The sequence below is a fragment of the Rhinopithecus roxellana genome, chromosome 19, assembly GCF_007565055.1.
Source record: "Rhinopithecus roxellana isolate Shanxi Qingling chromosome 19, ASM756505v1, whole genome shotgun sequence".
Taxonomy (NCBI): Eukaryota; Metazoa; Chordata; class Mammalia; order Primates; family Cercopithecidae; genus Rhinopithecus; species Rhinopithecus roxellana.
The window spans coordinates 49,824,496-49,852,135 of NC_044567.1; the positions used below are offsets into that span (position 1 = coordinate 49,824,496).

Consider the following 27,640-nt stretch of genomic DNA (forward strand, 5'->3'; position numbering starts at 1 on the left):
ATAACAAACAAACAAACAAAAAAACAGTGTAAGAGGATATTGAAAACTCCCCTATCCCTTCCACACAGCAGGCATCTAGCATGTTCCCTCTTAGGGAAGTTCCCATGGGACATGGAGAGATTGGCTTTGTAAATGCTCCTCTTACAGGTACTGAAGTTAGAAATTTCTAGAAGGAAATGAAACCACTCCTAGAAGATCCCTTCAGTTTAGCAGACCAGTTGGACCAAATCCTAGGACCCAGCTTTTACACCTGGGCTAAAATTCCATTATAAATACACTGTTCACAGCAGAAGAAAGGGGAATGATTAGGAGAGCAGTCATGACCATCTGGGAGAGGCAGCACCCTCCTGGGCAAGGGGTCTTGCCAGCCAAACAAAAATTTCCAAATGTCAATCCCGAATGGGATAATAATGATCCCAGGGACTGGGCCCAAATGGAGGAACAAATAATTATAAGAGATCAAAGAGTCCACTCCTAGGACATAAAATGTCTCAAAAGCATTCGAGATTCAACAAGAAAAAGAGGAAACTCCCTCTGCATTCCTGCAGAGGCTCAGAAATCAGATGAGAAAATACTTCAGATTAAATCTGGAGGAACCAGCAGAGAAAGGCCTTTTAAAGGTTAACTTTGTAACTAAAAGCTGGCCTTGCAGGCCAGGGAGTGCAGCTGCAGATGTGGGGGTGGCAGGAGCCGCAGAGCCAAAGCAGACAGCAGAGAAAAAGGTGGACAGTGTGAGAGAGCCAGTGTGACTAAACCCCTAATAAGATAAATAATGTCTGTATTATGCAAAAGGAGTCACTGGGGATCCCAGGCTCTGTGTAATGCAATACTTAGGAATTATGGGTGTTTAGGGATTTATACCCTCACTAAACAAGTATGTGCAAGTTTTGTAACTTGTCAAAGGATAAACAAAAAGGTAATGAGAAAACAGGACAAGGGAGGAAGACCTCCCAGACTAAGACCATTTCAAAGCATCTAAGTAGATATCACAGAAATGCCCTAAGTAGGAAGACTAAAAGTTTACTGGTGATTGTAGATCACCTTCCTGGCTGGGTGGAAGTCTTTCCCTTTCCAACAGCCACCACCAGAAATGTGGTCAAAATAATATTAGAACGATTGTACCTAGATTTGGCCTGGTGGAAAATACTGCTTCAGACAATGGGAGACACTTTACCTCAAGGGTGTTAAGGGGAATTATTGAAGGTTTACAAATTCGATGGGATTATCACACCCTTTGGCATCCCCCTTTCTCTGGAAAGGTACAAAGAATGAATCAAACACCCAAAAAGTGTATCACCAAGCTAATCTTAGAAACTAAAATGCCTTGGACCAAATGTTTTCCAATAACACTCCTTAGGATTAGGACAGCCCCAAGAAAAGACTTGGGATTGTCTCCCTATTAGTTATTTTATGGGCTCCCATATTTCGGCAGAACTACATATCTCCCTACTATGGAAGCCAAGGATCAATTCTTAAGATATTATATACTGGCCATATCCTCTACCCTGTCATCCCGGACTTCTGACTCAAACTCTGCCTCTTGAGTTTGTGGTTTACCATTTCCAGCCTGGTGACTTGGTGCTGATTAAGACTTGGAAAGAAGACAAGCTGCACCCAAGCTGGGAAGGCCCCATCAAGTGCTCCTGAGCACTGAGACGGCTGTGCAAACAGCTGAAGGGGGTGAACTCAGTATACTTGAGTCAAGGGACTGGTAAAAGAGACCCCAGAAGGGAGGGGAAAAAAAAACCCAGTGAAAAGTGCATGGGTCACCTGAGGAACCCTTAAAGTCAACTCTGAGAAAAATCTTAAAAGAAAACATGGGCTGGCCCCATTTCTGGAAGTTAATATGGTTGGGATGGGCTACCACACAAGGAGCAGAAGGTCAAAATGGAAACTGGCAGGGGATTCTTCCCTACCCAATCAGGTTGGTAATTAATATAACCCAGATGGTAGCACCCCAAACTATAAGATTTAATGCCTGCCAGGTCTTACCTTGTGGGAATTTGGAAAATTAGAGACAGCTCTCACAGGTGAATAAATATCTTTGCCCTGAGCCAAATGCAGGTTATAGTAGGGCATCGCCCTGCCCCAGCTGGGATGAAGTATGGTGTACTACCCAATTTGAGTGTTGGACAGTAAACCTGGGGTGGGTAACTCTGAGCTGGAGACCCTTGAAGAATAAACTACCTCTGACCAAGTACTCCCCATCAAATAACTGTCAGAATTTAGAATGCAATCCTATACTCATCACCATTGACAATCCAGCTGTTCTAGACCAAGAACCAAAAGTAGCGTCTTATGTGTATAAGTTAGGAGCAGGCATCACAGGGAAAGACCCCCTAGGGTGATTTGCTCTCAAACTAATCAAGAACTCAACCTCCCATTTGCCTGGGACTACTGCAACCCCAGACCCTAATAAACACTTTGGTCCACCAAATAATGACCCTAAAAGGGTAAAAATAATTGAGGTAAAGTATTTAAGGCAAATCATAGAAATTGAGACAGTTTACAGAGATGTGAATGCCTGGGTCAAATGGGTCAAATTTTCAGTACAAGCCTTCAGCAAGAGTAACTATTATGTGTGTGCTGCAGGATGACCTCAGGCACAAGTGGTTCCGTTGCCCCTAGGATGGGATACCAATCCTGAAGGAATGCGTTGTATGTTGGTTCTATACCAGGATAAGGATGCATGGGGAAACGAGACTTGTAGGAGTCTGTCATTACTCTTTCCTGCATTGCGGAGGTCAGATCCCAGAGCAAACCCCTCATTCTCTATAGGGAATATGAACCACTCCTCTTGCTTCTCTAGGCAGGGGGCAGAGTACAGTAAGCCCATGAGAACTCTTGACTTGTACCCAATTCCTAAACATCACTGGTGAGGCAAAGGCAATTACTCAGCTCTCCATATACCCCAGGCTGATGTCTGGTGGTATTGTGGGAAAGGAATCTCCATAACTTGTTACTGTCCAGTTGGACCAGGACTTTGCTTTAGTCCAATTGGCCATTCTCTTCACCCTGGCATTCCACAAGATACCTGAAAATACACATGGCCACCAAAACAGGAGAAATTTGACAAATTCTTTTGACTCCAATATATATGTTGAGTCAACAGGAGTCCCTAGGGAGGGGCCTAATGAATTTAAGGCCCAAAGTCAGCATTCTTCTGGTGGTCAACTACTTTTTTTTGGGGAGATGGAGTCTCGCTTGTCACCCCGGCTGGAGTGCAGTGGCATGTTCTTAACTCACTGCAACCTCCTCTGCCTCCCAGGTTCAAGCCATTCTCCTGCCTCAGCCTCCCAAGTAGCTGGGATTACAGGTGCATGCAACCACACCCAGCTAATTTTTGTATTTTTAGTAGAGATGGGGTTTTGCTGTGTTGGCCAGGCTGGTCTAAAGCTCCTGACCTCAAGTGACCTGTCTGCCTCGGCCTCCCAAAGTGTTGGGATTACAGGCGTGAGCCAACACACTTGGCCCAACTATTAATAAGAATGGGGATTGGATTAACTACATCTATTACAATCAACAGAGATTTATCAATTATACTTGGGACACCCTCAAAAGGGTGGCTAGCCAGTTAGATGCCACCAGCCAAATGGCCTGGGAAAACAGGCTTGTGTTAGACATGATACTAGCGGAAAAAGGGGGCGTATATGTTATGCTAGGTGGGAAATGTTGTACTTTCATTCCCAACAATACTGCCCCAGATGGGACCATTACAGAAGCTTTACAAGGACTGAAAACTCTAGCCAACAAACTGGCAGAAAATGCTGGAATTGATGACCCACTTGTGGGTTGGCTAGGAGTTGGTTTGGAAAGGCATGGTAGCTTCAATCATTACATCTCTCACAATTGTCGCAGGAATCTTAACTGCAGTGAGATGTTGTATTATCCCTTGTATGAGGGGACTAGCACAGAGATTAATTGAAGCAGCTATTAACAAACAAATGCTCATGAATTACTAGGAAAATAACCTGCTACTATTAGAAACCAAATTAAACTCATTCTCCTATGAGGAAGAAAGTAAAAGAGAAATTCGAGGACCGAAAGGCTTCATATGAAAATGAGACCAAAGGAAGTAAATAGAAAAGAGGAGGGAGTTTGTAAGAAAACATTTTGAATGGTCCATTTTCAAGGCGTGATACATCTAAGTACTGGCAGCCAGCCTACAAATGTAATAAACCTCATGGCTCATGCACCTAGAAGGTCACAATAAGTGAACAGAATGTAGAGGAGGGGTCACCCTATAAAACAGAAGAAAGTTTCGTTAATGAGAATTTGAAACTTAAGTGGGGAACTGGACCCAGGGTATAACCTTATAAGAGGGATAATGAAACTTAGGCGATATCCAGGAAGATTGTAACACCATAGTACTCGACTGATGAGGAACTGGGGGAGGGACTTGATTGCTAGGAGATAAATTACCTATTGTAACTGCCCTGGGTGTGCCTGCCTACCAGACACCTGATCTTGCAAGACCGCCATTAAAAGTCTCGCTCCCGCTGTTTTTCGTGTCTCCAAGTCCATTCTTTGGGTTTGGACGGGTGAATGTGTGTTTCTCACAATCAAATCAAATTGTCTTATTTTACAGGTCAGGGAACTGACTATGGCCTAGAGAAATGAGACAGCCTGTCTAAGATCACATGGAAACTAGGAACAGAGAAGGATCCAGACCTAGACTGCTCTATGCTGTCTATCAGGATGTTTTGACCTTGCCATGACTGACATTTGGGCTGATTTATTGTGGGCAGCAGTCCTGTGCTTTGTAGGATGCTGCATCCTTGACTTTTTCTCACCAAATGCCAGTAGCAACCCCCCTCCCTTAGTTGTGGTAACCAAAAATGTCTTCAGGCATTGCCATGCATCCTCTGGAGGGCGAAACCATCTCCAGTAGAAAATCATTACTATGTAAGATCTTTCTTTAAGGCCGAGTGCAGTGGCTCATGCCTGTAATCCTAGCACTTTGGGAGGCCAGCGCGGGTAGATTGCTTGAGCTCAGGAGTTTGAGACCAACCTGGGCAACATGGTGAAACTCCATCTCTACTAAGACACCAAAAAAAAAAAAAAAAAAAAGAAAAAAAAAGAAAAAAAGAAAATTAGCCGGGCATGATCCCAGCTACTTGGGAGGCTAAGGTGGGAGGATCCCTAGAACACTGGAGGCAGAGGTTGCAGTGAGCTGAGATTGCTCCAGCCCAGAAAATGGAGTGAGACTCTGTCTAAATAGAAAAAAAAAAAAAAAAAAGACACTCCTTTGGGCCCATCGAACAGCACGAAACTGGAGCTCAACTCTTTCCTTGTAGTTTGGGAGAGAAATTGCTTTTGGGTGCGAAGTGGATAATGTCTTTCCTCCTCACTCAACCCTCCAGCACCGTGAGAGAGCTCTGCTGGGGCCCGGGATTTCAGCGAGGAAAGAGGAGCTCCCAAAGAGTAGTAGGGAATGTGTCAGAGGGAAGATAGCATGCACACCAGATCCTTTGAAAGATGCATTTCATTTTCCCCATTTTGCAGAGAGAGGCATAGAAGTTCAGAGGGTTGAACACACCCATAGAGCCGCATGTGATTTCCCTTCCACACACCATAAGAAGCCCCATAGAATACCCAGGCTTAGTGTCTCTCAACTCCACGCCCATGAGCAATAATGTCAGAGGGCTTCTTTTATGCCCTCTCTGTCAATGGCAAGAGTAGTGTGAGTACACAGTTACGTTCTGGAAAGGTAGATCTGGTCCCTGCTCTGGCCCTTACTTCCTGTGAGTCCGGGAGGTCTTCACTTTCCCCTTGGGGGTCTTCGGCCTCACATTGGACTGCACCAGGGATGAGCATCTTCCTGGTGTTCACTCCGCCTTCCCACACCCGCAACCTTGAGAACCAAATGCGGCAAATAACGGTGTTTACAGGGCGTATTTATTTTAATGCAAAATGACAGTTTTATTGAGCCCAATGAAGGACAATGTATATTTTTAGAATCCAGATTAACCTCTTTTATTCACAGGAAGTATGCTAATGCAAATGACTATTTAGCCACTAAAATGTTAATAACTGGATTGTTTGTTTTGTTTTTTGAGACAGGGTCTCGCTCTGTTGCCCAGGCTAGAGTGTACTGGTGTGATCATAGCCCATTGCAGCCTCAGACTCCTGGGCTTGAGAAATCCTCCCGCCTTAGCCTCCTGCATATCTGGGACTCCAGGTATATGCCATTACACCTGGTTAATTTTTTTTTTTTTTTTTGTAGAGATAGTGTCTCTCTATGTTGCCCGGGTTGGTGTTGAACTCCTGGCCTCAAGCAATCCTTCCACCTTGGCCTCTTAAAGTGCTAGGATTACAGGCATGAGCTACTGTGCCCAGCCTTTTCTCATATGTTAGGAAAGTGATGGTCAGGGAGCTTAGGCCACAGGATATATGATTAGTAAGTGGCAAAATCAGAACGCTAAGCATGCATCTTTGGTTTCCAATTCCAGCTCTGTCTCTTAGATCACACTGCTTCTCAAGATCCAGCGGCAGCTACTGCAAGAGTGAGAGGCGGACTCGGTCCAGGGTTGGATGTGTACAGGGCCCTCAGGTTGTACAATCTCTCTGGTTGCTAGGAGTCTCTGATAATTAGAGCCCCCAGGTTGCTAGGCAACCCAAGTTGCTAAGAGTTCTAGTTTATTATAGGTCTTGGGTTGTTAAAAGCCCCAGGTTATTCAGATTTTCAATTTATTAAAAGCTTCATGTTTCTCAAAGGCCCCAAGTTATTAGAGACATCAGTTTCTAGGGGCCCTAGGCTCTTACAGATCTAGGCTCTTGAAGTTGTTAGGTTGTTAGCCCAACCTGGTTGCTAGGAATTTCAGGGTTTTAGAGGCTCTGGATTTCTAGAGGCCTTTAGCTTTTGAAGGTGCCAATCTACTCAAAACCTCACTTTTTAGCACCTGTAGCTTTTCACGGGTTCCAAGTTGCTATGGACACAGACTCAGAGTTTTAGATTTTCGCAGAGTTGTGGGTCAGCCCAGCAGTTTTCTTCCACCCATTCAGCCTCTATGTGATCAGATCCCATAAGTGCAGCTGTATGTTTCTCTCAGGTGTTTTATCATTGCTGAGCTTGTTCAGCACCCACAGCAGCACTGTCCTAATTCACTCTACTCATGGCCCGAAGCACTTAGGCATTGGTGGAAAGGTCTTCAGAGCAGAAACTTGTTATCATTCTAAAACAACCACTTTTTTTTTTCTTTTCTTCTTTTTCTTTTTTCTTTTTAAACATCAACTCAAACGAGATTAAAACAGCCACATGTTGAAGCACACTTGGGTTATGTTTCTGTTGTAATCATTCACTTCTAACCAATTTTAAATAATATTAAATTAGACTTTGACAGCCCCTTACTTCCAATTATTTTATTAGATTAGTTAGAACAGTAAAACTAGCTTTTATGTGTGTTTTTCCTTTCTAAGAAACTTTTTCTTTTCCTTTTTTTTTTTTTTGACAGAGTCTCGCTCCATCGCCCATGTTGGAGTGCAGTGGTGGGATCTCTGCTCACTGCAACCTCTGCCTCCCGGGTTCAGGTGATTACTCCCACCTTGGCCTCCCAAGTAGCTGGGACTACAGGTGTGCAGCACCACGCATGGCTAATTTTTATATTTTTAGTAGAGATGGGGTTTCACCATGTTAGCCAGGCTGGTCTCGAACTCCTGACCTCAAGTGATCTGCCCATCCCAGCCTCCCAAAGTGCTGGGATTAATAGGCATGAGCCACTCTGCCCGGCCTCATGTGTAGATTTGTATACCCACCACTCCAATCCAAATACAGAACTATGCCATTACCAGGAAGCTCTCCCTTGTACTACCCCTTTACAGTTACATTCATCTTCTTCCATCCCCAACCTGTGCATTTTTAAATGTATTTGCTTAACATCTCTTCAGTGCCTTCTGTGTGCCTCACCCATTAATAAGTCAAGGAAATACAGAGATAAATATAACGTACTCCTAGCTCTGGAAGAGCTCACAGACAGGATCATAGTCACGTACATTATAAATTATAGTGTAATGTGGTAATTCTATGATAGGAATAAGCTCAAGGTGTAGCGGCAAGAAAATAGGTGAGAGGGGAGGGTGTTCAAGAGGCAGAGAGCATTGAATTAGCTCCTTCTGCAAAAGTTGTGACACCGGGTTGATTTTGAAGGATGAGACAAAGTTATCTGTTGCCAAATGAGGAAGAACTTTTAGACAGATATGTCTTGGGAAGAGCTGGTTGTTTGGAACTGCCAGGGCTCAGGGGTTGGGAGGTGAGGCTGCCAGGTGAAGAGGGCAGACCGTGGAGGTCCATCTGGGCTTCTGACCGAGTGGGCTGGCCCAGTTCTGCAAGTGACAGAGCCCCACTGAAAGGTATAGAAATGGGGAATGGTGCATTCAGCCCTGTCATTTAGAAAGAGTCCTGTGATGTAGAGAGGCCAGTTAAGAAATGACTGCAGTCCCAGGTAAGATACGAAGAAGACATCAACCAGAGTGGCGGGAACAGGTATGGAAGAACCAGCTCTGAACTCAGAAGGAGATCGGGATGGGAATGAGGAGTATCAAAGGGATGAACAGGCACTTTTTCCAAGATTGATTTTTTTTAAGGTGATATCAGTTTCCTTGAGAGAAAACCCCTAGGATGTAAGTCCAAGAAGATGAATGCAAGAAGAGTAATTCCCTGCTTATTCAGAGATCTTGCTACTACAGTGAAAGCCAAGGTAGCACAAACTTGTATGAGAAAAAGACCTCTGATCAGTTAAAACAAGCTCATGCTATTTTAACTTCGCAATATCCTTTAGGTCCTTACTCAGAGGCTTTTTTGACAATTCAAGTGCAGTTCTCAAAAGCATAGTTTCTTTGTTTCCTCACCCCTAAAATAATAATATAAGCAATCTTTTATTGAGTGTCTACTTGGTATCAGGTACTGTGTGAAATGTTTTTCATGTTATCTCATGAATTCCCTCCACACCTTCCTGGGGTGGCAGTTCTCTTCATTTTACAGGGAGGATACTGAGGGTCAGCAAAGTTAATTAATGCACCAAGCTCACAGAACTGGTAGGTTCTGTAAAATCAGGACTCCCCCCAGGTCTGCTGCTCTCACAGCCCACTGCCCCAGACTATAGAAGCCACAACTCACAAGAGGGAAAGGAAGAATGTCAGCCTATAGTGGCACCAGGTCCAGGAAGGAAATTCACATGAATTGAGGATCTTGGCAACTGTTAAGTAATTTCTATCAGCTTCACATGAGTGATATATAAGTGGGGCTTCTCCAGAGAAACAGAATAGGATATCTTTCTGTTTATCTGTTCATCTATCTATCTAACCAATAATTTTCTACCAACTTCACATGAGTAGTATATAAGTTAGAGTTTTCCAGAGAAGCAGAACCAATAGGATATCTATCTATCTATGTATCTATCTATGTATCCATTTTCATGCTACTATGAAGAAATACCTGAGACTGGGTAATTATAAAGAGAAAGAGGTTTAATGGACTCACAGTTCCAGATGGCTGGGGAAGCCTCACAATCATAGTGGAAGGCGAAGGAAGAGCAAACTCTTGTCTTACATGGCAGCAGGCAAGACAGCGTGTGCAGGGGAACTGCCCTTTATAAAACCATCAAATCTCATGAGACTTATTCACCATCATGAGAATAGCATGGGAAAAACCTGCCCCCGTGATTCAATTACCTCCCACTTGGTCTTTCCCATGACATGTGGGGATTATGGGAGCTAGAATTCAAGATGAGATTTGGGTAGGGACACAGCCAAACCATATCATTCAGCCCCTGGCCCCACCCAAATCTCATGTCCTCACATTCAAAGCCAATCATGACTTCCCAACAGTCCCTCAAAGTCTTAACTCATTCAGCATTAACTCAAAAGTCCACAGTCCAAAGTCTAATCCAAGACAAGTCCCTTTTGCCTATAAGCCTATACAATCAAAAGCAAGTTAGTTACTTCATACAATGGGGGTACAGACTGGGTAAAGACACCCATTCCAAATGGGAGAAATTGGCCAAAATATAGAGGCTACAGGCCCCATGCCAGTCCAAAATCCAGTTGGGAAGTCAAACCTTAAAGCTCCAAAATGCTTTCCTTTGACTCCCTGTCTCATATCTAGGACAGGCTGATGCAAGAGGTGGGTTCCCATGGTCTTGGGCAGCTCTGCCCCAGTGGCTTTGGAGGGCAGCCCCACACTCCTGGCTGCTTTCACAGGCTAGCGTTGAGTGTCTGCAACTTTTCGAGGTGCATGTTGCGAGCTGTTGGTGGATTTACCATTCTGGGGTCTGGAGGACAGTGACCCTCTTCTCTTAGTTCCAACAGGCATAGTTCCAACAGTGGGGACTCTGTGTGGGGGCTCTAACCCCATATTTCCCTTCTGCAATGCCCTAGCAGAGGTTCTCCATGAGGACTCTGCTCCTGAAGCAAACCTCTGCCTGGACATCCAGGCATTTCCATACATCCTCTGAAATCTAGATGGAGGTTCCCAAACCTTAATTCTTGCCTTCTGTGGAACTGCAGGACTGACACCATGTGGAAGCTGCCAAGGCTTGAGGCTTGTACACACTGAAGCCATGGCCTGAGCTGTACTTTGGCCCCTTTTAGCCACAGCAGGAGTTGTTGTGATGCAGGGTACCAGGTCCCAAGGCTGCACACAGCAGGAGGGCCCTGACCCAGAAAACCATTTTTTCCTCCTAGGCCTTCTGGCCTGTGATGGAAGGGGCTGCTGTGTAGGTCTCTGATATGCCCTGGAGACATTTTCCCCATTGTCTTGGTGATTCACATTTGGCTCCTCATTACTTACGCAAATTTCTGTAGCTGGCTTGAATTTCTCCCCAGAAAATGGGGTTTTCTTTTCTATTGCATCGTAAGGCTGCAAATTTTCCCAACTTTTATGCTCTGCTTCCTTTTGAATGCTTTGCTGCTTGGAATTTTTTCTGCCAGATACCCTAAATCATCTCTCTCAAGTTCAAAGTTCCACAGATCTCTAGGGTGGGGGCAAAATGCTGCCAGCCTCTTTGCAAAAACAGCAAAAATCACCTTTACTCCAGTTCCCAACAAGTTCTTCATCTCCATCTGACACCACCTCAGTATAGACTTCATTTATTGTCCATATCACTACCTGCATTTTGGTCAAAACCATTCAACAAGTCTCTAGGAAGCTCCAAACTTTCTCACATCTTCCTGTCTTCTGAGCCCTCCAGACTGTTTCAACCTCTGCCTGTTAACCAGTTCCAAAGTTGCTTCTACATTTTTGAGTATCTTTATAGTTGTACCCTACTCTAGCAGTACCAATTTACTGTATTAGTCCCTTTTATTTTATTTTCTCTTCTTTTCTCTTTCTCTCTTTCTCTCTTCCTCTTTCTCTTTCTCTCTTTCTCTCTTTCTCTTCTCTCTTTCTCTCTTTCTCTCTTTCTCTCTTTCTCTCTTTTCTCTTTCTTTCTTTCTTTCTTTCTTTCTTTCTTTCTTTCTTTCTTTCTTTCTTTCTTTCTTTCTTTCTCTTTCTTTCTTTCTTTCTTTCTTTCTTTCTTTCTTTCTTTCTTTCTTTTTCTTTCTTTCTTTCTTTTCTTTCTTTCTTTCTTTCTTTCTCTCTTTCTCTCTTTCTTTTTTGAGACAGAGTTTCACTCTTGTTGCCCAGGTTGGAGTACAATGGTGCAATCTCGATTCACCGCAACCTCCACTTCCCAGTTTCAAGTGATTCTTCTGCCTCAGCCTCCAGAGTAGGTGGGATTACAGGCATGCACCACCATACCTGGCTAATTTTTGTATTTTTTAGTAGAGATGGGGTTTCTCCATGTTGATCAGGATGGTCTTGAACTCCTGACCTCAGGTGATCCACCCACCTCGACCTCCCAAAGTGCTGGGATTACAGGCGTGAACCACCATGCCCAGCCATTTTCATACTGCTAGGAAGAAATACCTGAGACTGGGTAATTTATAAGGAAAAAGAGGTTTAATGGACTCATGGTTCCACATGGCTGGGGAGGCCTCACAATCATGGCAAAAGGTGAAGGAGGAGCAAAGTCACATCTTACATGGCAGCAGTCAAGAGAGCAGAGAGCATGTCCAGGGGACCTGCCCATTATAAAACCATCAGATCTTATGAGACTTATTCACTATCATGAAAACAGCATGGGAAAAGTCCACCCTCATGATTCAATTACCTCCCATTGGGTCCCTCCCACAACAAGTGGGGATCATGGGAACTACAGTTCAACATGAGATTTGGGTGGGGACACAGCCAAACCATATCATTCTATGTATCTATGTGTCTATCTATCTATCTATTATCTATGTACCTACTTATCAATCTATCTATATATATATTTAATATATTTTTAATTTTTAATTTTTGTTTTTGAAACAGGATCTTGCTTTGTTACCCAGGCCAGAGTGCAGTGGCACCATCATAGCTTACTGCAGCCTTGAACTCCTAGGCCCAGGGATCCTCCTGCTTCAGCATCCTCAGTAGCTGGGACTACAGCACATGCCACTGTGCCCAGCTAATTTTTTATTTTTCACTTTTGTAGAGATGGGGGTCTTGCTTTGTTGCCCAGGCTGGTCTCAAACTCCTAACCTCAAGCAATTATCCTGCCTTGGCCTCCCAAGGTGGGAGCCACAGCACCTGGCCAAGGGAAATGTATTATAAGGAATTGACTTATGCAATTATGGAGACAAATCCCAAGATCTGCAGAGTGAGAGGGCAAACTGGAGACCAAAGAGAGCTGATATTGTAGTTCCAGTCTGAAGGCTGGCAGACTCAAGACCCAGGAAGAGCCAAATGTTCCAGTTTGAGACTGGAGGCAGGAAAAAAAAGTGATGTCTTAGTTGTAAGGCAGGCAGGCAGGCAGGCAGGAGGAATTCTCTCTTAACTTGGGAAAGGTGAGTCTTTTCTTCTATTCAGGACTTCAACAGATTGGATGTGGCCCACCCACCTTAGGGAGGGCAATCCAGTCTACCAATTAAAATGTTCATCTCATCTAAAGCACCCAGAATAGAAACACCTAGTAAAATGTTTAACCGAATATCCTGTGACCCAGTCAAGTGGACACATAAAATTAACCATTACACAGGATAAGATAGAATAATAAAGGAGACACAACACTAAAGGAATACAGTGGTGTAAGACTAGTGTAGGAATAAGTGGCTTTACACACCGCAGTCCTCCTGCCAACAATGCCACATGACTACCCCCATGTACTGTGCCCACTGATGAAAAGAGCAGGGTGAATCAGGTGAGAATCTTGATCTATGGACTTTAGGCTCTCTCTGCTTAGCCAGAGGAGGACCCATTCTCTCTTTGCCTACACTGACCCTGGCACGTTCCATGTGGCCAGCCTGAGGACTCTTCTGACCAAGTCTTCTGGGCTAAGTTTCTTCTGAATCAACTAACTAGGTGATTTTCATTCATTTCTTCATTTATTTACTCACCCAGCATCTAAAAATCTTTGCTCTTGATGCTGGGAAAATAGACATGAGAGACACAAATCAGGCATCTGCTAGTCTGGTGGGAATGATAGAGAAAGAAGAACTGACAGCATGTGGGATATGCTGAGACTGTAAGTTAGCACTGGACACTGTACAAGAATGTACCACTGGATCCTGTCTAAGTCAGCCCTAAGTCAGCCCAAGGAGTCCAGAGGGAGATGTCAAGCTTTGACAGTGCTCTAAGAAGGACTAGATTCTAGCCAGTGAGTTGGGTTAGAAAGAGCAATTTTGACATACATGAATATATGATCCCATACAAGACATGGATGCAAAATGTCATCACACATTTGGGGAACTGTAAGAGTTTGGTTGGAAGTGGCTCTGAGCTCTGGCTGCACTTTGGAATCACTTGGGAACATTACAAACATACAGATGCCTGGGTTCTACCCCCAGAGATTTTGGTGTAAATGGCCTGGGATGGGACCCAGGGGTCAGTAGTTTTTCTAAAGTGTTGCCAGGCCTGAGCATGTAAGAGAGACTGATGGAGAACTTAAACTTGGAGAGAGCAGAGGAGTATCTCTTCTGGGATGTGGTCAAGAATCTGAGCTCACTTTGGGGGTAGGAAACACTTGTGCAGAGCTCAGCAGGGAAATAAAGACCTGTTGATCTCCACCTGGGGCCTCGTCTGCCCTCATAACTGTTCCTTTTGAGCTTCTGTTTCTTATTCCCCATTTAAAAGTGAACGTCGACTGGGAAATAACAAAACATACAATAAAATAAAATAAGCTGAAAGATTACTCAATAAAAAGAAGCAATAAAATAGTAAAAGCAGGCGGATGCAGTAAAATCCCCAAAACTCGACCAGACAGAATCACCACCAAGGGCCAGGCAATAAAAACAATAGCTAAAATGTACTGCTCCAAGTGGTAAGCATCTTCATGCATTGAGACACTTGAGATTCACCACCAATCTAAGAGGCAGGGATGGTTATTATTTCCATTTTACAGGGGAGGGAAACATGGTTTGGGGAGATGAAGTACAGTGCTCAAGCTTACGGTGGGCGGGGCAGGGTAATGACTCCATTTCAATGATGAGGAAGTGGAGGCTAACTTTCCAAGACTAGTTAGCCAGTTGGGGCAGAGCAAGAAATTGAATTGGGGTTTCTAACTCAAGTACAAAGCTCTCCCCTCCTCCACCTCCAATGAAACCTGAAGCTTGGCTGCATGTGAGAGTCATCTGGGAAGCTTTAAAGACATATTGATGCCAAATAGACATTTCTTGAAAGAAGACATACAAATAGCCAACCAGTGTTTGAAAAAATGCTCAGTATAGCTAATCACCAGGGAAATGCAAAACTAAACCACAATGAAGTATCACCTCATACCTGTCAGGATGGCTATTATTTAAAAAAAAACTAAGACAAGTGCTGGTGGTGAGGGTGTGAAAGAATTGGAACCCTTGTGCACTATGGGTGTGAATACAAAATGGTGCTGCTGTTACAAAAAACAGTATGGAGGCTGGGTGCGGTGGCTCATGCCTGTAATCCTAGCATTTTGGGAGTCTGAGGCAGGTGGATCAAAAGGTCAGGAGTTGAAGACCAGCCTGGCCAAGATAGTGAAACCCCATCTCTACTAAAAATGCAAAAATGAGCCAGGCATGGTGGTGGGTGCCTGTAATCCCAGCTACTCGGGAGGCTGAGGCAGAGAATTGCATGAACCAACAACGGAGGTTGCAGTGAGCCAAGATCACATCACTGCACTCCAGCCTTGGCAACAGAATACGACTCCATCTCAAAACAAAACAAAACAAAACAACAACAACAAAAAAAAAAAAAAAATGAAAGAAAAAAAAAAAAGAAAAACAGTATGGAGATTCCTCAAAAAATTAAAAATAGAATTACCATGTGATCCGGCAATCCTGTTTTTTGGTATTTATCCAAAATAATTGAAATCATGATCTCTAAGAGATATTGGCACTCCCATGTTGATATGGTTTGGCTCTGTGTCCCCACTCAAATCTCATCTAGAATTTTAATCCCCACGTGTTGAGGGAGGGATCTGTAATCCCCATGTGTTGAGGGAGGGAGGGAGGTGATTGGATCATGGTGGGGGGGGGCAGTATCCCCCATGCTGTTCTCGTGATAGTGAGTTCTCATGAGATTTTGTTTTGTTTTGTTTTGTTTTGTTTTGTTTTTTTGAGACCAAGTCAGGCTGGAGTGCAGTGGCACAATCTTGGCTTTCTGCAACCTCTGCCTCCCCAGTTCAAGAGATTCTGCTACCTCAGCCTACTGAGTAGCTGGGATTAGAGGTGCACGCCACCACACTTAATTTTTTTGTGTTTTTAGTAGAGACGGGGTTTTGCCATGTTGCCCAGGCTGGTCTCAAGCTCCTGGTCCCAAGTGATCCACCTGCCTTGGCCTCCCAAAGTGCTGGGATTACAAGCATGAGCCACCATGCCCAGCCAGAGTTCTCATGAGATCTAATGGTTTTCTAAGCATCTGGCATTTCCCCTGCTTGCACTTTTCTTGCCTGCTGCCATATAAGATTTGCCAACTTCCCAATTCACCATGATGGTAAGTTTCCTGAGGCCTACACAGCCACGCAGAACTTGAGTTAATTAAACCTTGTTCCTTTATAGATTACCCAGTCTCAGGTATTTCTTTATAGCAGTGTGAAAATGGGCTAAAACAGTAAATACAATGGGGGTACAGGCATTGGGTAAAAGTTTCCATTCCAAATGGGAGAAATTGGCCAAAACAAATGGGCTATAGGCCTTATGCAAGTCCAAAACCCGGCTGGGCAGTCATTAAATCTCAAAGCTCCAAAATCTCCTTTGACTTTATGTGTTACATCAAGGTCATGCTGACGCAAGAGGTGGGATCCCACAGTCTTGGGCAGCTCTGCCCCTGTGGTTTTGCAGGGTACAGCCTCCCTCCTGGCTGCTTTCACTGGCTGGCACTGAGGGGCTGTGGCTTTTCTAGTTGCACAGTGCAAGCTGTCGGTGGATCTACCATTCTGGGGTCTGGAGAACAGTGACCCTCTTCTCACAGCTCCACTAGGTAGTGCCCCAGTGGGGACTCTGTGTGGGGGCTCTAACCCCACATTTGCCTTCTGCACTGCCCTAGCAGAGGTTCTCCATGAGGGCTCTGCCCCTACAACAGGCTTCTGCCTGCACATCCAGGTGTTTTCATACGTCCTCTGAAATGTAGTGGAGGTTCCCAAACCTCAATTCTTGACTTTTGTGCACCCGCAGGCCCAACACCATGTGGAAGCCAACAAGGCTTGGAGTTTGCACCCTCAGAATTCATGGCCCCTTGTAGCTCTGGCTGGAGTTGGAGTGGCTGGGATGCAGGGCACCAAGTGCCAAGGCTGCATAAAGCAGCAGGGCCCTGGGCCTGGCCCATAAAATTATTTTTTCCTCCTAGGACTCCAGGCCTATGATGGGAGGAGCTGGCTTGAAGATCTCTAACATGCCTTGGAGACATTTTTCCCATTGTCTTGGCTACTAACTTTTGGTTCCTGGTTACTTACACAAATTTCTGTAGCCCATTTGAATTCTTCCCCAGAAAGTGGGTTTTTCTTTCCTACCACATGGTCAGGCTGCAAATTTTCCAAACTTTATGCTCTGCTTCCCTTTTAAACATAAGTTCCAATTCTAAACCATCTCTTTGTGAATGTGTATAACTAAATGCTTTTAAGAGCACCCAGGTCACATCTTGAATGCTTGGCTGCTTAGAAATTTCTTCTGCCAGACACCCTAAGTCATCTCCCTCAAGTTCAAAGTTCCACAGATCTCCAGGGTAGGTCAAAATGCCACCAGTCTCTTTGCTAAAGCCTAGCAAGAGTGCTTTGCTCCAGTTCCCAATAAGTTCCTCATCTCTATCTGTGACCACCTGAGCCTGGGCTTCATTGTCCATATCACTATCAGCAATGTGGCCAAAACCATTCAACAAATCTTTAGGAAGTTCCAAACTTTCCCACATCTTTCTGTCTTCTTCTGAGCCCTTCAACCTGTTCCAACCTCTGCCTGTTACTCAGTTCCAAAATTGCTTCCACATTTTCAAGTTATCTTTATAGCAGTGCCCCAATATATTGGTACCAATTTACTGTATTAGTCCATTTTCACACTGCTATAAAGAAATACCTGATACTGGGTAATTTATAAAGGAAAGAGATTTAATTAACTCAGTGCCACATGGCTGGTGGGGGTGGCTCAGGAAACTTACAATCATGGCAGAAGGGGAAACAGGCATATTTTACATGGTGGCAGGTGAGAGAAGTGCAAGCAGTGGAAATGTCAGATGCTTAGAAAACCATTAGATCTCATGAGAACTCACTCACTATCATGAGACCAGCATGGGGGAAAACCTTCCATGATCCAATCTTCCTCCCTCACTTGACATGTGGGAATTACAGCTTCCTCCCTTGACACATGGGTATTGCAATTCAAGTTGAGATTTGGGTGGGGACACAGAGCCAAACAACATCACAGGTTCACTGCAGCATTGTTCACAAAAGCCAAGAGGTGGAAACGTGTGTCCATCCACAGTGATATGGTTTGGACATGTGTCTCCTCCAAATCTCATGTTGAGATGTGATCTCCAGTGTTGGAGGTGGGTCCTGTTAGGAGGTGTTTGGGTCATGGTGGTGGATCCCTCACAAATGGCTTGGTGCTGGCCTCGTGGTAATGAGTGAGCTCTCATTCTATTAGTTCATGCAAGAGCTGGTTGTTTAAAAGAACCTGGCATCTCCTCCCTTCTCTCTTGCTCCCTCTCCTGCCATGTGACATGCTTGCTCCCCCTTCACCTTCACCTTTACTCATGAGTAAAACCTTCTTGAGGCCTCCCCAGAAGCCCAGCAGATGCTGGTACCGTATTTCCTGTAGAGCCTGCAGAACTGTGAGCCAAATAAACTTATTTTCTTTATAAGTTCCCCAGCCTCAGATGTTCCTTTATAGCAATGCATAATAAACTAACACACATAGATTAATGGATAAAAAAAATGTGATATACACACAAAGTGGAATAATAATCACGGGTAAAAAAGAAGAAAATTCTGACATATGCAATAATATGGATGGGCTTTGAGGACAATATGCGAAGTGAAATATGCCAGTTCCAGAAAAGGAAATAATTCATAGAATCAAAGAGAGGAATGGTGGTCACCAGGGGCTGGCAGGAGGACAAAACAGGGAGTTACTAATCAATGAGCATTAACGATCCAGTCAGGTGGCTGGGTGCAGTGGCTCACACCTGTAATCCCAGCACTTTGGGAGGCCGAGGAGGGTGGATCACCTGAGGTCAGGAGTTCGAGACCAGCCTGGCCAACAGGTTGAAACCCTGTCTCTACTAAAAATACAAAAATTAGCCGGTGTGGTGGCGTGCATCTGTAATCCCAGCTATTCGAGAGGCTGAGGCAGGAGAATCGCTTGAACTCAGGGGGCAGAGGTTGCAGTGAGCCGAGATCATACCACTTCACTCCAGCCTTGGCAAAAGAGTGGAACTCCATCTCAAAAAAAAGAAAAAAAAAATGGAAAATCCGGTCAGGCAAGATGAATGAGCTCAAGAGATCTGCTGTGCAGCAGTGTCCTGTACAATCAACAATAATGGATTGCACATTAACTATACATTAAGAGGGCAGGTCTCCTGCTAAGTGTTCTTACCTCAGTTTAAAAAAAAAAAAAAAGGAAAAAAAAAAGAAAAACACTGGTGCTGATGCTGGGCCAACCCTCAATTTTAACTTGGTTGTCCTGGGGTGGGGCCCAGGCAGATAGGGTGGACATGGTGCAACTAGACACTTTCATGGCTGTGCTCTGCACTCAGTAGTAATTACTATTATTTATTGAGCACCTGGGATACTAAGCATTTTGTTGCTGTTTCATTGAGCCTTCCTAGTACCCTGTGAAGTTGGTATTGTCATCCCCACTTGAGAATCGAGGAAACAGAGAGTGAGTTCACTTTCTTTAGGTCATCCAGCTGGAAGTCACTAGCGCCTGTGTTCAGCCCTGGTCAGCCTGACCCCAAAGCCTGTGCTCTGCTGCATGGCCTCCAAGCCTGGGCCCCTGTGAGGCACAGACATGGGCACCTCATGCCCTTTCTTTCCACTTCTCTGCCCTTTAAGTTTTAGGGTCAGTAGTGTAACCTTTGCCCTGCACTTGTCCACACTGAATGGCCATTATCCAGGTGGAGAAGGGGGTGGTTTGTAACTCAGCATTAAGGAAGAACTTTCTGGCACTCAAAGGAGCTCCATGGTGAGATGGGCAGCCTGGAAAAGCAGTGGGCAACCACCACAATCCCTAGGCACCCACGACCATCCCTGGACACGCACCACCATCCCTCCACATCCACCATGATCCTTGGGCACACACCACCATCTCTGGGAATCTACCACTATCCTTGGGCACCATTCCTGCACACTGGGACCACCATCCTTGCATACTCACCTCTGCCTCTGGGGACCCACTGCCATCCCTGAACATCTACCACCATCCCTGGGCACCCACTAACACCATCCCGGCACATCCATCACCATCCCTGCACATTCACCACCATCCCTAGACATCCACCACTGTCCCTGAACACCCACCATCCCTGCACATCCATCACCATCCCTGGGCACCCACCATTGCCCATGTGCACCCACTACTATCCCTGCACACACCACAATCTCTTGGCACCTACTACTGTCCTTGCACACCCACCAATGTCCTTGCACACCTGCTACCATCCCTGGGCCCCTACTACTGTCCCTGGTCATATTCACCACTGCATGTTCACCACTATCTCCGGGCACCCACCACCATCCCTGCACATGCATCACCATCCCTGGTGTCCCCCACTGTCACTGGGAAATCATCTGAAAGATCTGTTAGGAGAGGAAGTGTCATCCTTCAATGTAGTGTGTGTGTGTGTGTGTGTGTGTGTGTGTGTGTGTTTGGGGGGGATGGGGTAGAGAGGTGCAGGGGGCTGGGATTAGATACCCCTGCTCTGCCTCTGGGCCCTGAGTTGAAGGGCTCAGGTGCGCTAGTCAAAGCTTCAGGCGGAGCTGTTTGTGGAAGATGAGCTCACAGAGCTGGAGTTCTAGAAGGCCCTCGGTTGACCTGGAGCCTGCCTTCCCCATCATTCTCTTAACACTGGGTGCCTGGGGCCCTGGCGAGGTTGTGGGGGGCATCCTGAGCTGCAGCAGGGTTTTGGGCCACTGCTGCTGCCGCCATTGTCACCGTGGTCTCAGCTCTGTGGGGAGCACTCCTGATCAGTGAGCCCCCTTTCCCTTCTTCCTGGGGCTGTTAACAGGGCGCTGGGTTGGTCTGGCCAGAGAGGGGTGGAGAAAAACAAGCTGGTGGTTAGGATGGGGGTATCCTGGCCTGGAAGACTGACCAGCTGAGAGAGAGAGAGAGAGAGAGAGAGAGAGAGAGAGAGAGAGAGAGAGAGAGAGAGAGAGAAAGAGAGAGAGAGAAACTCTGGAGCTGCTGTGAAATGGTCAGGATGGAATTGCTTTTAAGTCACTTTTCCACAAAAAACAGTCCCTGTGTAGCAGACAATTTGGTTTCCTCCTTTACAACTTAGGGATATTAATCCCACTCCTTTCGATTGTTGAGAGGATTGGATGAGATTAAGTTAGAAAAGCTCTGGGAAGGGCCTGGCATGGTGCTCAGAGACTTGACAAACTCCACCAGGTTGGTCACCTCCTCCCTCTCACTCCTCTCGCAGTGAGGAGAAGGACTTATATCCCTGTGGCCACGCCTTTTGTGGACTTGAATTTCAGAAGCAGCCCCGAGCGGCTACTCCATGCCAGCAGCTCTGCAGATAAATAAAACCGGCTGCCGTTCTTCAGAAGTTAACTTTGCGGTGGGAAAGACTGACATCTATTCCAGCCTGGTGTGACAGAGGAGGTGGAAGATGGGACGTGTGAGAGTGTGGGGGGCGGTGACCTGCCAGGAGACTCTCACTGGGGAACCCCGTCTGATGAGACCCTTCAAGTATGAGTCAGAGTTAACCATGTAGAGGAAAGGAGAGGGTGAATGTTCTAGATAGTAAGGTCATTGTGAGAGAACAATTGCTGGAACATAATGTATGAGTGAGGGAGTGGGCTGCAGGGCTGGGCCGTGAAGGGTCGTGAAGGGCCGCATGGACCTCGAAGGGGCAGTAACAGTGGGAGCCATCCAAGGTGTCACAGGGCTGGGCTTTTCATTTAACAAATTTGTTCTAATGGACGTGTATAGAATAGCTTGGAAGAGTGGTCAAGACATGGTACAAGAAGACCATGAAGGAACCCAGTGTGACCCTAGGAAAGGACGGTGCTCTGAGAGGGAAGGTAGAATCCACAGGACATTGGGACTCTTTGGTTAGGACTGGGTGAAAGATGTCATGGGGAAGGAGTGAAGAATGACATCCATATTTCTGGTTTGGGTAAGTGGGTGGCCCGTCATGTTTTAAAGCACATAAGGAAAGTTGTAAGGCAGAAGCAGGCACTGATGGGAACAGTGGTTCTGTTTAGATGTGCTGAGTTTGAGGTGCCTGAAGGAATTCAAGTGGAAGTGTCCAGCCAGTAGTTGCCTCTGAGGTCTTGGGGAAGATGCCACAGGGGTCGCCAGCCTACAGGCGGTGGCTGACAGCAGGGCTGCCCAGAGGGTTTCCTCAAAGTGGAAGAGAAGAGGGCTCAAGGCGGGAAGGCCTGGAAAGCATATCAGTGTTTATGGCCTGGGCAGAAGTGGATTCCACAGAGGATAAGGAGGAGAGTCAGCCAGAGAGGGAGGAGGAAACCTGGGAGAGGGGAGCATCGTGGAAACCAGGAGAGGCAAGCCTTTCAACAGCGGGTGGTGGACAGCATGAGTGCGGCTGAGAGCTCCCATAAGACAGAGCCGATGGGGCCTCCTTGGACCTGCAGAGCAGTTTCAGCGTGTGGTGGTGGCGAGGAGGGCAATTCACCAGGTTGGAAAACAAATGCGAGGGGAGATAAAGTGATAATTTTCCCCAGGAGTTTGGGTGAGAGGAGGGGGAAAGAGACGGGGGGGTACCAGTCAGCATGAGACTTGAGGGAAGGCATTTAGAAGCTGGAGACTGAGCAAGTCTCTAGGAGCAGGGGAAGGAGGAGCAGGAGGGGAACGGTGCTGGCGCACTGGGAGAGGAGGGACAACGGATGGAGCAAGACTTGGAGACCAGAAGGACAAATCTAGAGCTTGGAGGGAAGGAAGGTAGGCCTGCATGGGGGTGGAGGCCCCGCACCCAAACAATGATGGGGTGCAGATGAGGGCGAGGAGGCTACTGATGAGTTTGCAAGTGAGTGAGGCTAAGGCAGAAAGAGGAAGAAATTCCACAAGTGAGCACCTTGCTTTTCTTAGTGCATCGGGAGACAATATCATGTTCTGGGAACCAAGGGGTAGGACAGTATGGTGTGCTCAAGGACAATACCGAGGGTTTTCATTTCCTGTGAGGGAAATGGGAGAGAGAAATCTGAGCAGAGACAAGCGCGTGCACCAGTGCTAGTTGTAGTTCATAACAGAAACAACAATTCACTTATTTTTAGTGCCAAGAGCTAGGCTGTGCCCACGCCTTTTCTCATTTATTCTTCCAACAATCGTATGAGGCAGGTGTTACTCACGTCCTCATTTTATAGAGGAAGAAACAAGGCTCAGGGAGGGCCCAAAGTCAGAGATGGAGCAAGGAGCAGAGGGGGGCTTCCAACCCGAGCCTTGCTGCAAAGCCACGCCCTCAACCACTGTCATCCTCGGTGGCATTCAAGGTCCTGTGGAGGTTGGAGACCAGGGATACCCATTGGCACAAACAAGAGTTTGTACAACTCTTTCACTTTTTGACTCTGTGAAGGTGGAGAGCAGGTGTGGAGGTGCAGAGCTCAAGAGAGGCATGGGAAGGCTTGTCAGAGGTGGTGGGCAGTGGGATAGGAGCTCACAGAAGTGGGAAGTGCGGGTGAGGACAAGAAGCAGGGATGACAGGGCAGGGGAGGGACTGGTTGAGACACAGTGGAGCCAGAGGGGACTAGGTCTGGGGAGATGAAGGAGCCCTAAGCCTGTGACACCCAGATGCTAATGTCCTCCATGATTTGGGGGACTGGCCACACACAGCCAATGATGAGAGGGCATGGAGGTCAAACCAGACAGGCAGGCTGGCCTTCCAGGGAGAAGGGCTTTTTCCAGGTTATGGTTTAGAAGGGGTGGTGGGGTGGAGGAGACTCTTGGGACATCTTGGGGCCTTGTGTGTGGAGAAAGAACAGCTTCCCCTTGAGTGGGCTATAGGGGAGCAGTGTTCTGGGGGAGATCTTGTTTCAGTTAAGATCTGGAGATGGAGGGTCAGTGCCAGAAGGGCTGTCCCTTGACAACTGGGCTGAGGGGCCCGTGAACACGGTATGACACTGCCTGGCCATCCCCTCCGGGAGCATCTGCTCAGTGGGGCTTTGGATTTATAGAACTTTGTCTCCATCCAAACTTTTCCCCTTCCTAGTTGTAAACTCTTGTGCCTCAGGACTAAATAATGTGTAACATGTAATATGGAGTTCACAACAGGTCAGTTTTCTTCCTGGTTCGGACTGGGGTGGTGTGAGGCAGGATGGGGAAGGAGAGGGGCTGGTCTCGGGGGCAGGGCTGATGCTGATCAGGGATGCAAGGGTGCTGATTCCTGCTGCTGGAGCCTGGCCTTCTGCCCACCCCTTCTCTCCTCTCCCCTTTTCCAGGGGTACACTCAAACCCTGTTTCTTCTCCTGTGAGTGGACCACCGAGGCTGGTGAGCTGTGGGTCATCCCAAAGCTCAGCTCTGAGCCAGAGTGGTGGCTCCACCTCTACCACCGGCATAGAAGCCAGGAGCAGGGCTCTCGGAAGGCGGTGGTGCCCAGCTGCAATCATGTTGTTGGCCCTGGTCTCTCTGCTCAGCTGCCTGCTACCCTCCAGTGAGGCCAAGGTCTACAGTCGCTGTGAACTGGCCAGAGTGCTACAGGACTTCGGGCTGGACGGATACCGGGGATACAGCCTGGCTGACTGTGAGAACCCCTCTCCCTGGTTGGCCCTGGCTTCCCCATACCTCTCTCCCTCCTTCCCTCCCTCTTTCCTTCTCATTCAAGGGCTGCAGCTTCGGGAGCTTTTAGAGCCCTTCTGTAAACCGAAGATGATTTGAGATGGCAGGTAGAGAACAGCCGGCACTGAGTTAAACATGCAGTAGGCAGGCAGCAGGCAACCAAATTGGACTCACTCCTTCATTTTCCCCTGCTGCTAAAGTCAGGGTCAAAGGAAACAAGCAGCTCAGTCCCCTAAACTTAACCGTGGCCACTAGGATTAGACATTCCTTCTGAAATTGGAAAAGACAAACAACAGAGCAGTCATGCCAAACTTTTCAAGCTGGTGGCAGTTTTAGATGGCTACGCGGGAAGGGAAGTCACACTGGGGCTCATCTTTCCAACAGGTCCGGCGCCCTCTATAGATTCCACCTGGGTCTTCCTAATCTTGTCACTAAAGATTTAGCACTTGTAGGTGGGGCGCGGTGGCTCAGGCCTGTAATCCCAGCACTTTGGGAGGCTGAGGCAGGTGGATCACCTGAGGTCAGGAGTTTGAGATCAGCCAGGCCGACATGGCGAAACCCCGTCTCTATTAAGAATACAAAAATTAGCTGGGCATGGTGGCAGGTATCTATAATCCCAGCTACTTGGGATGCTGAGACAGGAGAATCACTTGAACTCGGGAGGCGGAGGTTGCAGTGAGCTGAGATCATGCCACTACACTCCAGCCTGGGCAACAGAGTGAGAGTTAGCGCTTGTAGATTAATTCAACAAATTTACTGGCCCCTACTACATGCTGAACAATGAGAAAGTGGGAAGATTGCTGGGCTAAAAGTCAAGAGGCCTGAGGATAGCCCCAACCCCTGCTATTTGGTAGCCGATGGGACCCTGTGTGAGTCACTGTGCACCTCTAAGCCTCGATTGATTGATTCATTTGCAAAGCAGGTGGGAAGACACCTGCCCCAATCACCTTGATCAGGCAGGTGAGGCTCGGTGGAGCCAGCGTGGGACCTGTGCAGTGAGTACTCTGGCCTGGGGTGGCCGTAACTCTCTGACCCCCAGGCCTGTGCTCTGCCCTATGCAGGGGTCTGCCTTGCTTATTTCACAAGCGGTTTCAACACAGCTGCTGTGGACCACGAGGCTGATGGAAGCACCAACAACGGGATCTTCCAGATCAGCAGCCGGAGGTGGTGCAGAAACCTCACCCCGAATGCCCCCAACGTGTGCCGAATGTACTGCTCAGGTAGCTGGGCCTGGGCCCAGGGCTGGCAGGAGTCAGGCCCTGCATTAGCTTTTGTTTCCTTCCCAGTTTCGTTTGCTACCCGCATCTCTGAGTGAGGGTTCCCCCGCATCTGGCTGGGCCCACGGAGGAGAGGGAGATGGGACAAGGGATGAGGGTAGGTCTTCTATCAGTCTGAACTGGGGTCCCAGACAGGAGACTGCCTTAGAGCTATAGGAATGGAGAGAGGATTGTTTCTGATGGAGCAGGAGAGGGATAGGGTGGAACCTGTGCTTCCAGAGTGGTTGAGACAGGCTTGGATTTAGGGGAGTGGAGTGTGTGTGCGTGTATATATATACATAGAGAGAGACAGACAGATACACACACGCGCGCGCGCGCACACACACACACACACACACACACACACACTCTGGATGTCTCCTGCTCCCTCATTGTGTTTCTCTGCCTATCACCCCAGATTTGTTGAATCCTAATCTCAAGGATACTGTTATCTGTGCCATGAAGATCACCCAAGAGCCTCAGGGTCTGGGTTACTGGTAAGTAACTTGGGCTGCAGCCCTGCCGCAGTGGTTTGGTTAGAACTGGTGGGCAGCAGCAGGGAACAAACCCCTTTCCTTCCTCACTTCTGGTCTAGAGCCCACACTCTCCTTCCTGTTCTTCTCTGGGCAGTGACTGGCAACTGCAGCTGATGTGATCTCTCCTCTTCCTTGTTCTCCATCCTCAGGGAGGCCTGGAGACATCACTGCCAGGGCAAAGACCTCACTGACTGGGTGGATGGCTGTGACTTCTAGGATGGACGGAACCACACACAGCAGGTTGGGAATGTGGTTTGGTTCCTGACCCAGGCTTGGGAAGACAAGCCAGCAAATAAAGGATGGTTGAATGTGATTGTGGCTCTCAGCTCTCAGTGTGTCTGCAGGTGCCTTGTCAGAGCCAGAGCACCTCCATGTTCCCTCACCTCACCTGTCCGCCTGGGCTGTGCTTCAAGTGGACTCCAGAAAGTTCAGCACCAGAGGCTTACCTCCATTTCTGGTGGCCTCGGGGCAGGTATTTGGCGGGGGCACCGGTGCATTTTTTGTCCACCACACCTGGCAGAGTTTGGGTCTAGGGTGGCAAGATTTAACAAAACAAATACATAACAAACAACAAAAACAGGATGCCCCGGTTTAATTTGAACTTTGGATATACAACAAATAACTTTAAGCATGTCCAAAATATTGCATGGGAACATACTTATATTAAAACTATTTGACGTTTATCCAAAATTTAAACTTAACTGGGTGTCCTGTGTTTTACGTGGCAACCCTAGCTGGATCTAGGGCTCTGCACCTCTGGCTTGATTGGGAAGGTCCTTGGGATACTTGTTTTCTGCAGTTTTGGTTGCAGATGGTGGTCACCGTGCTTTGGCCCTCCAGCTGTGACTACTAACACACACCCCTGCCGCCCCAGGGGTGCTGCTTGGTCGCGGGAGAGGAATGACCACGGGAGCTTCAGCTCTCACCTTTGCTCTCTAGTGCCCTCTCGTGGCGGAAGATTCAAGTGCCGCTGATAGAGACGGTGCACTCACTTTGCCCACCACAGCTAGGAGGTTGGAGGATGGGGTGGGAGTGATCGTGGCTTTCAATTCGCACAGCCAGTGCAGCGCTCTGCCTTAGTCAGCACACGGGAAGCCCAGAAAAAGACAGCGCGGTCCCCTGCTAATCTGGAACGACTGCCTTTAAAGGAGGAAGGTGGGTGGGGTCTCAGGATCACAGTGGATGTGGTGGCAAAAGCAGCAGTTGCGGGGACAGGGTGATGTGTGAGAAGCCTGAACCCTGAATTCAGATTGTAGATTCTTCTGAAAAGGCTCCAAAGAATCCTGCAAGTACTGAACTGTTGGTTGAGGCATGGCTGGTGACTCTTAAGGATAGGAGGGGATGACAATGTCGCCCTCCACCATCCTCCTCCACCTAACTAACTCAGGCACCCTGAATGCCCCAGGGTCAGCAAA

At 47.1% G+C, this 27,640-nt stretch overlaps 1 protein-coding gene across 2 annotated transcripts; it reads left to right on the forward strand.

Moving 5' to 3' along the window:
* The first annotated feature begins 627 nt into the window (after positions 1-627).
* SPACA3 (sperm acrosome associated 3) lies at positions 628-26,538 on the forward strand. 2 transcript variants are annotated; one of them, XM_010372263.2, is made up of 6 exons: positions 628-745; positions 6,064-6,181; positions 24,096-24,398; positions 25,495-25,653; positions 26,108-26,186; positions 26,375-26,538. In XM_010372263.2, exons 3-6 carry the CDS (start codon positions 24,263-24,265, stop codon positions 26,439-26,441), a joined length of 441 nt encoding a protein of 146 aa, XP_010370565.1. In that variant the 5' UTR covers positions 628-745; positions 6,064-6,181; positions 24,096-24,262; the 3' UTR covers positions 26,442-26,538. The 2 variants fall into 2 exon arrangements, with proteins under 2 accessions (XP_010370565.1, XP_010370564.1); XM_010372262.2 differs by lacking the exons at positions 628-745; positions 6,064-6,181 and adding an exon at positions 20,538-20,663.
* Positions 26,539-27,640: the final 1,102 nt, after the last annotated feature.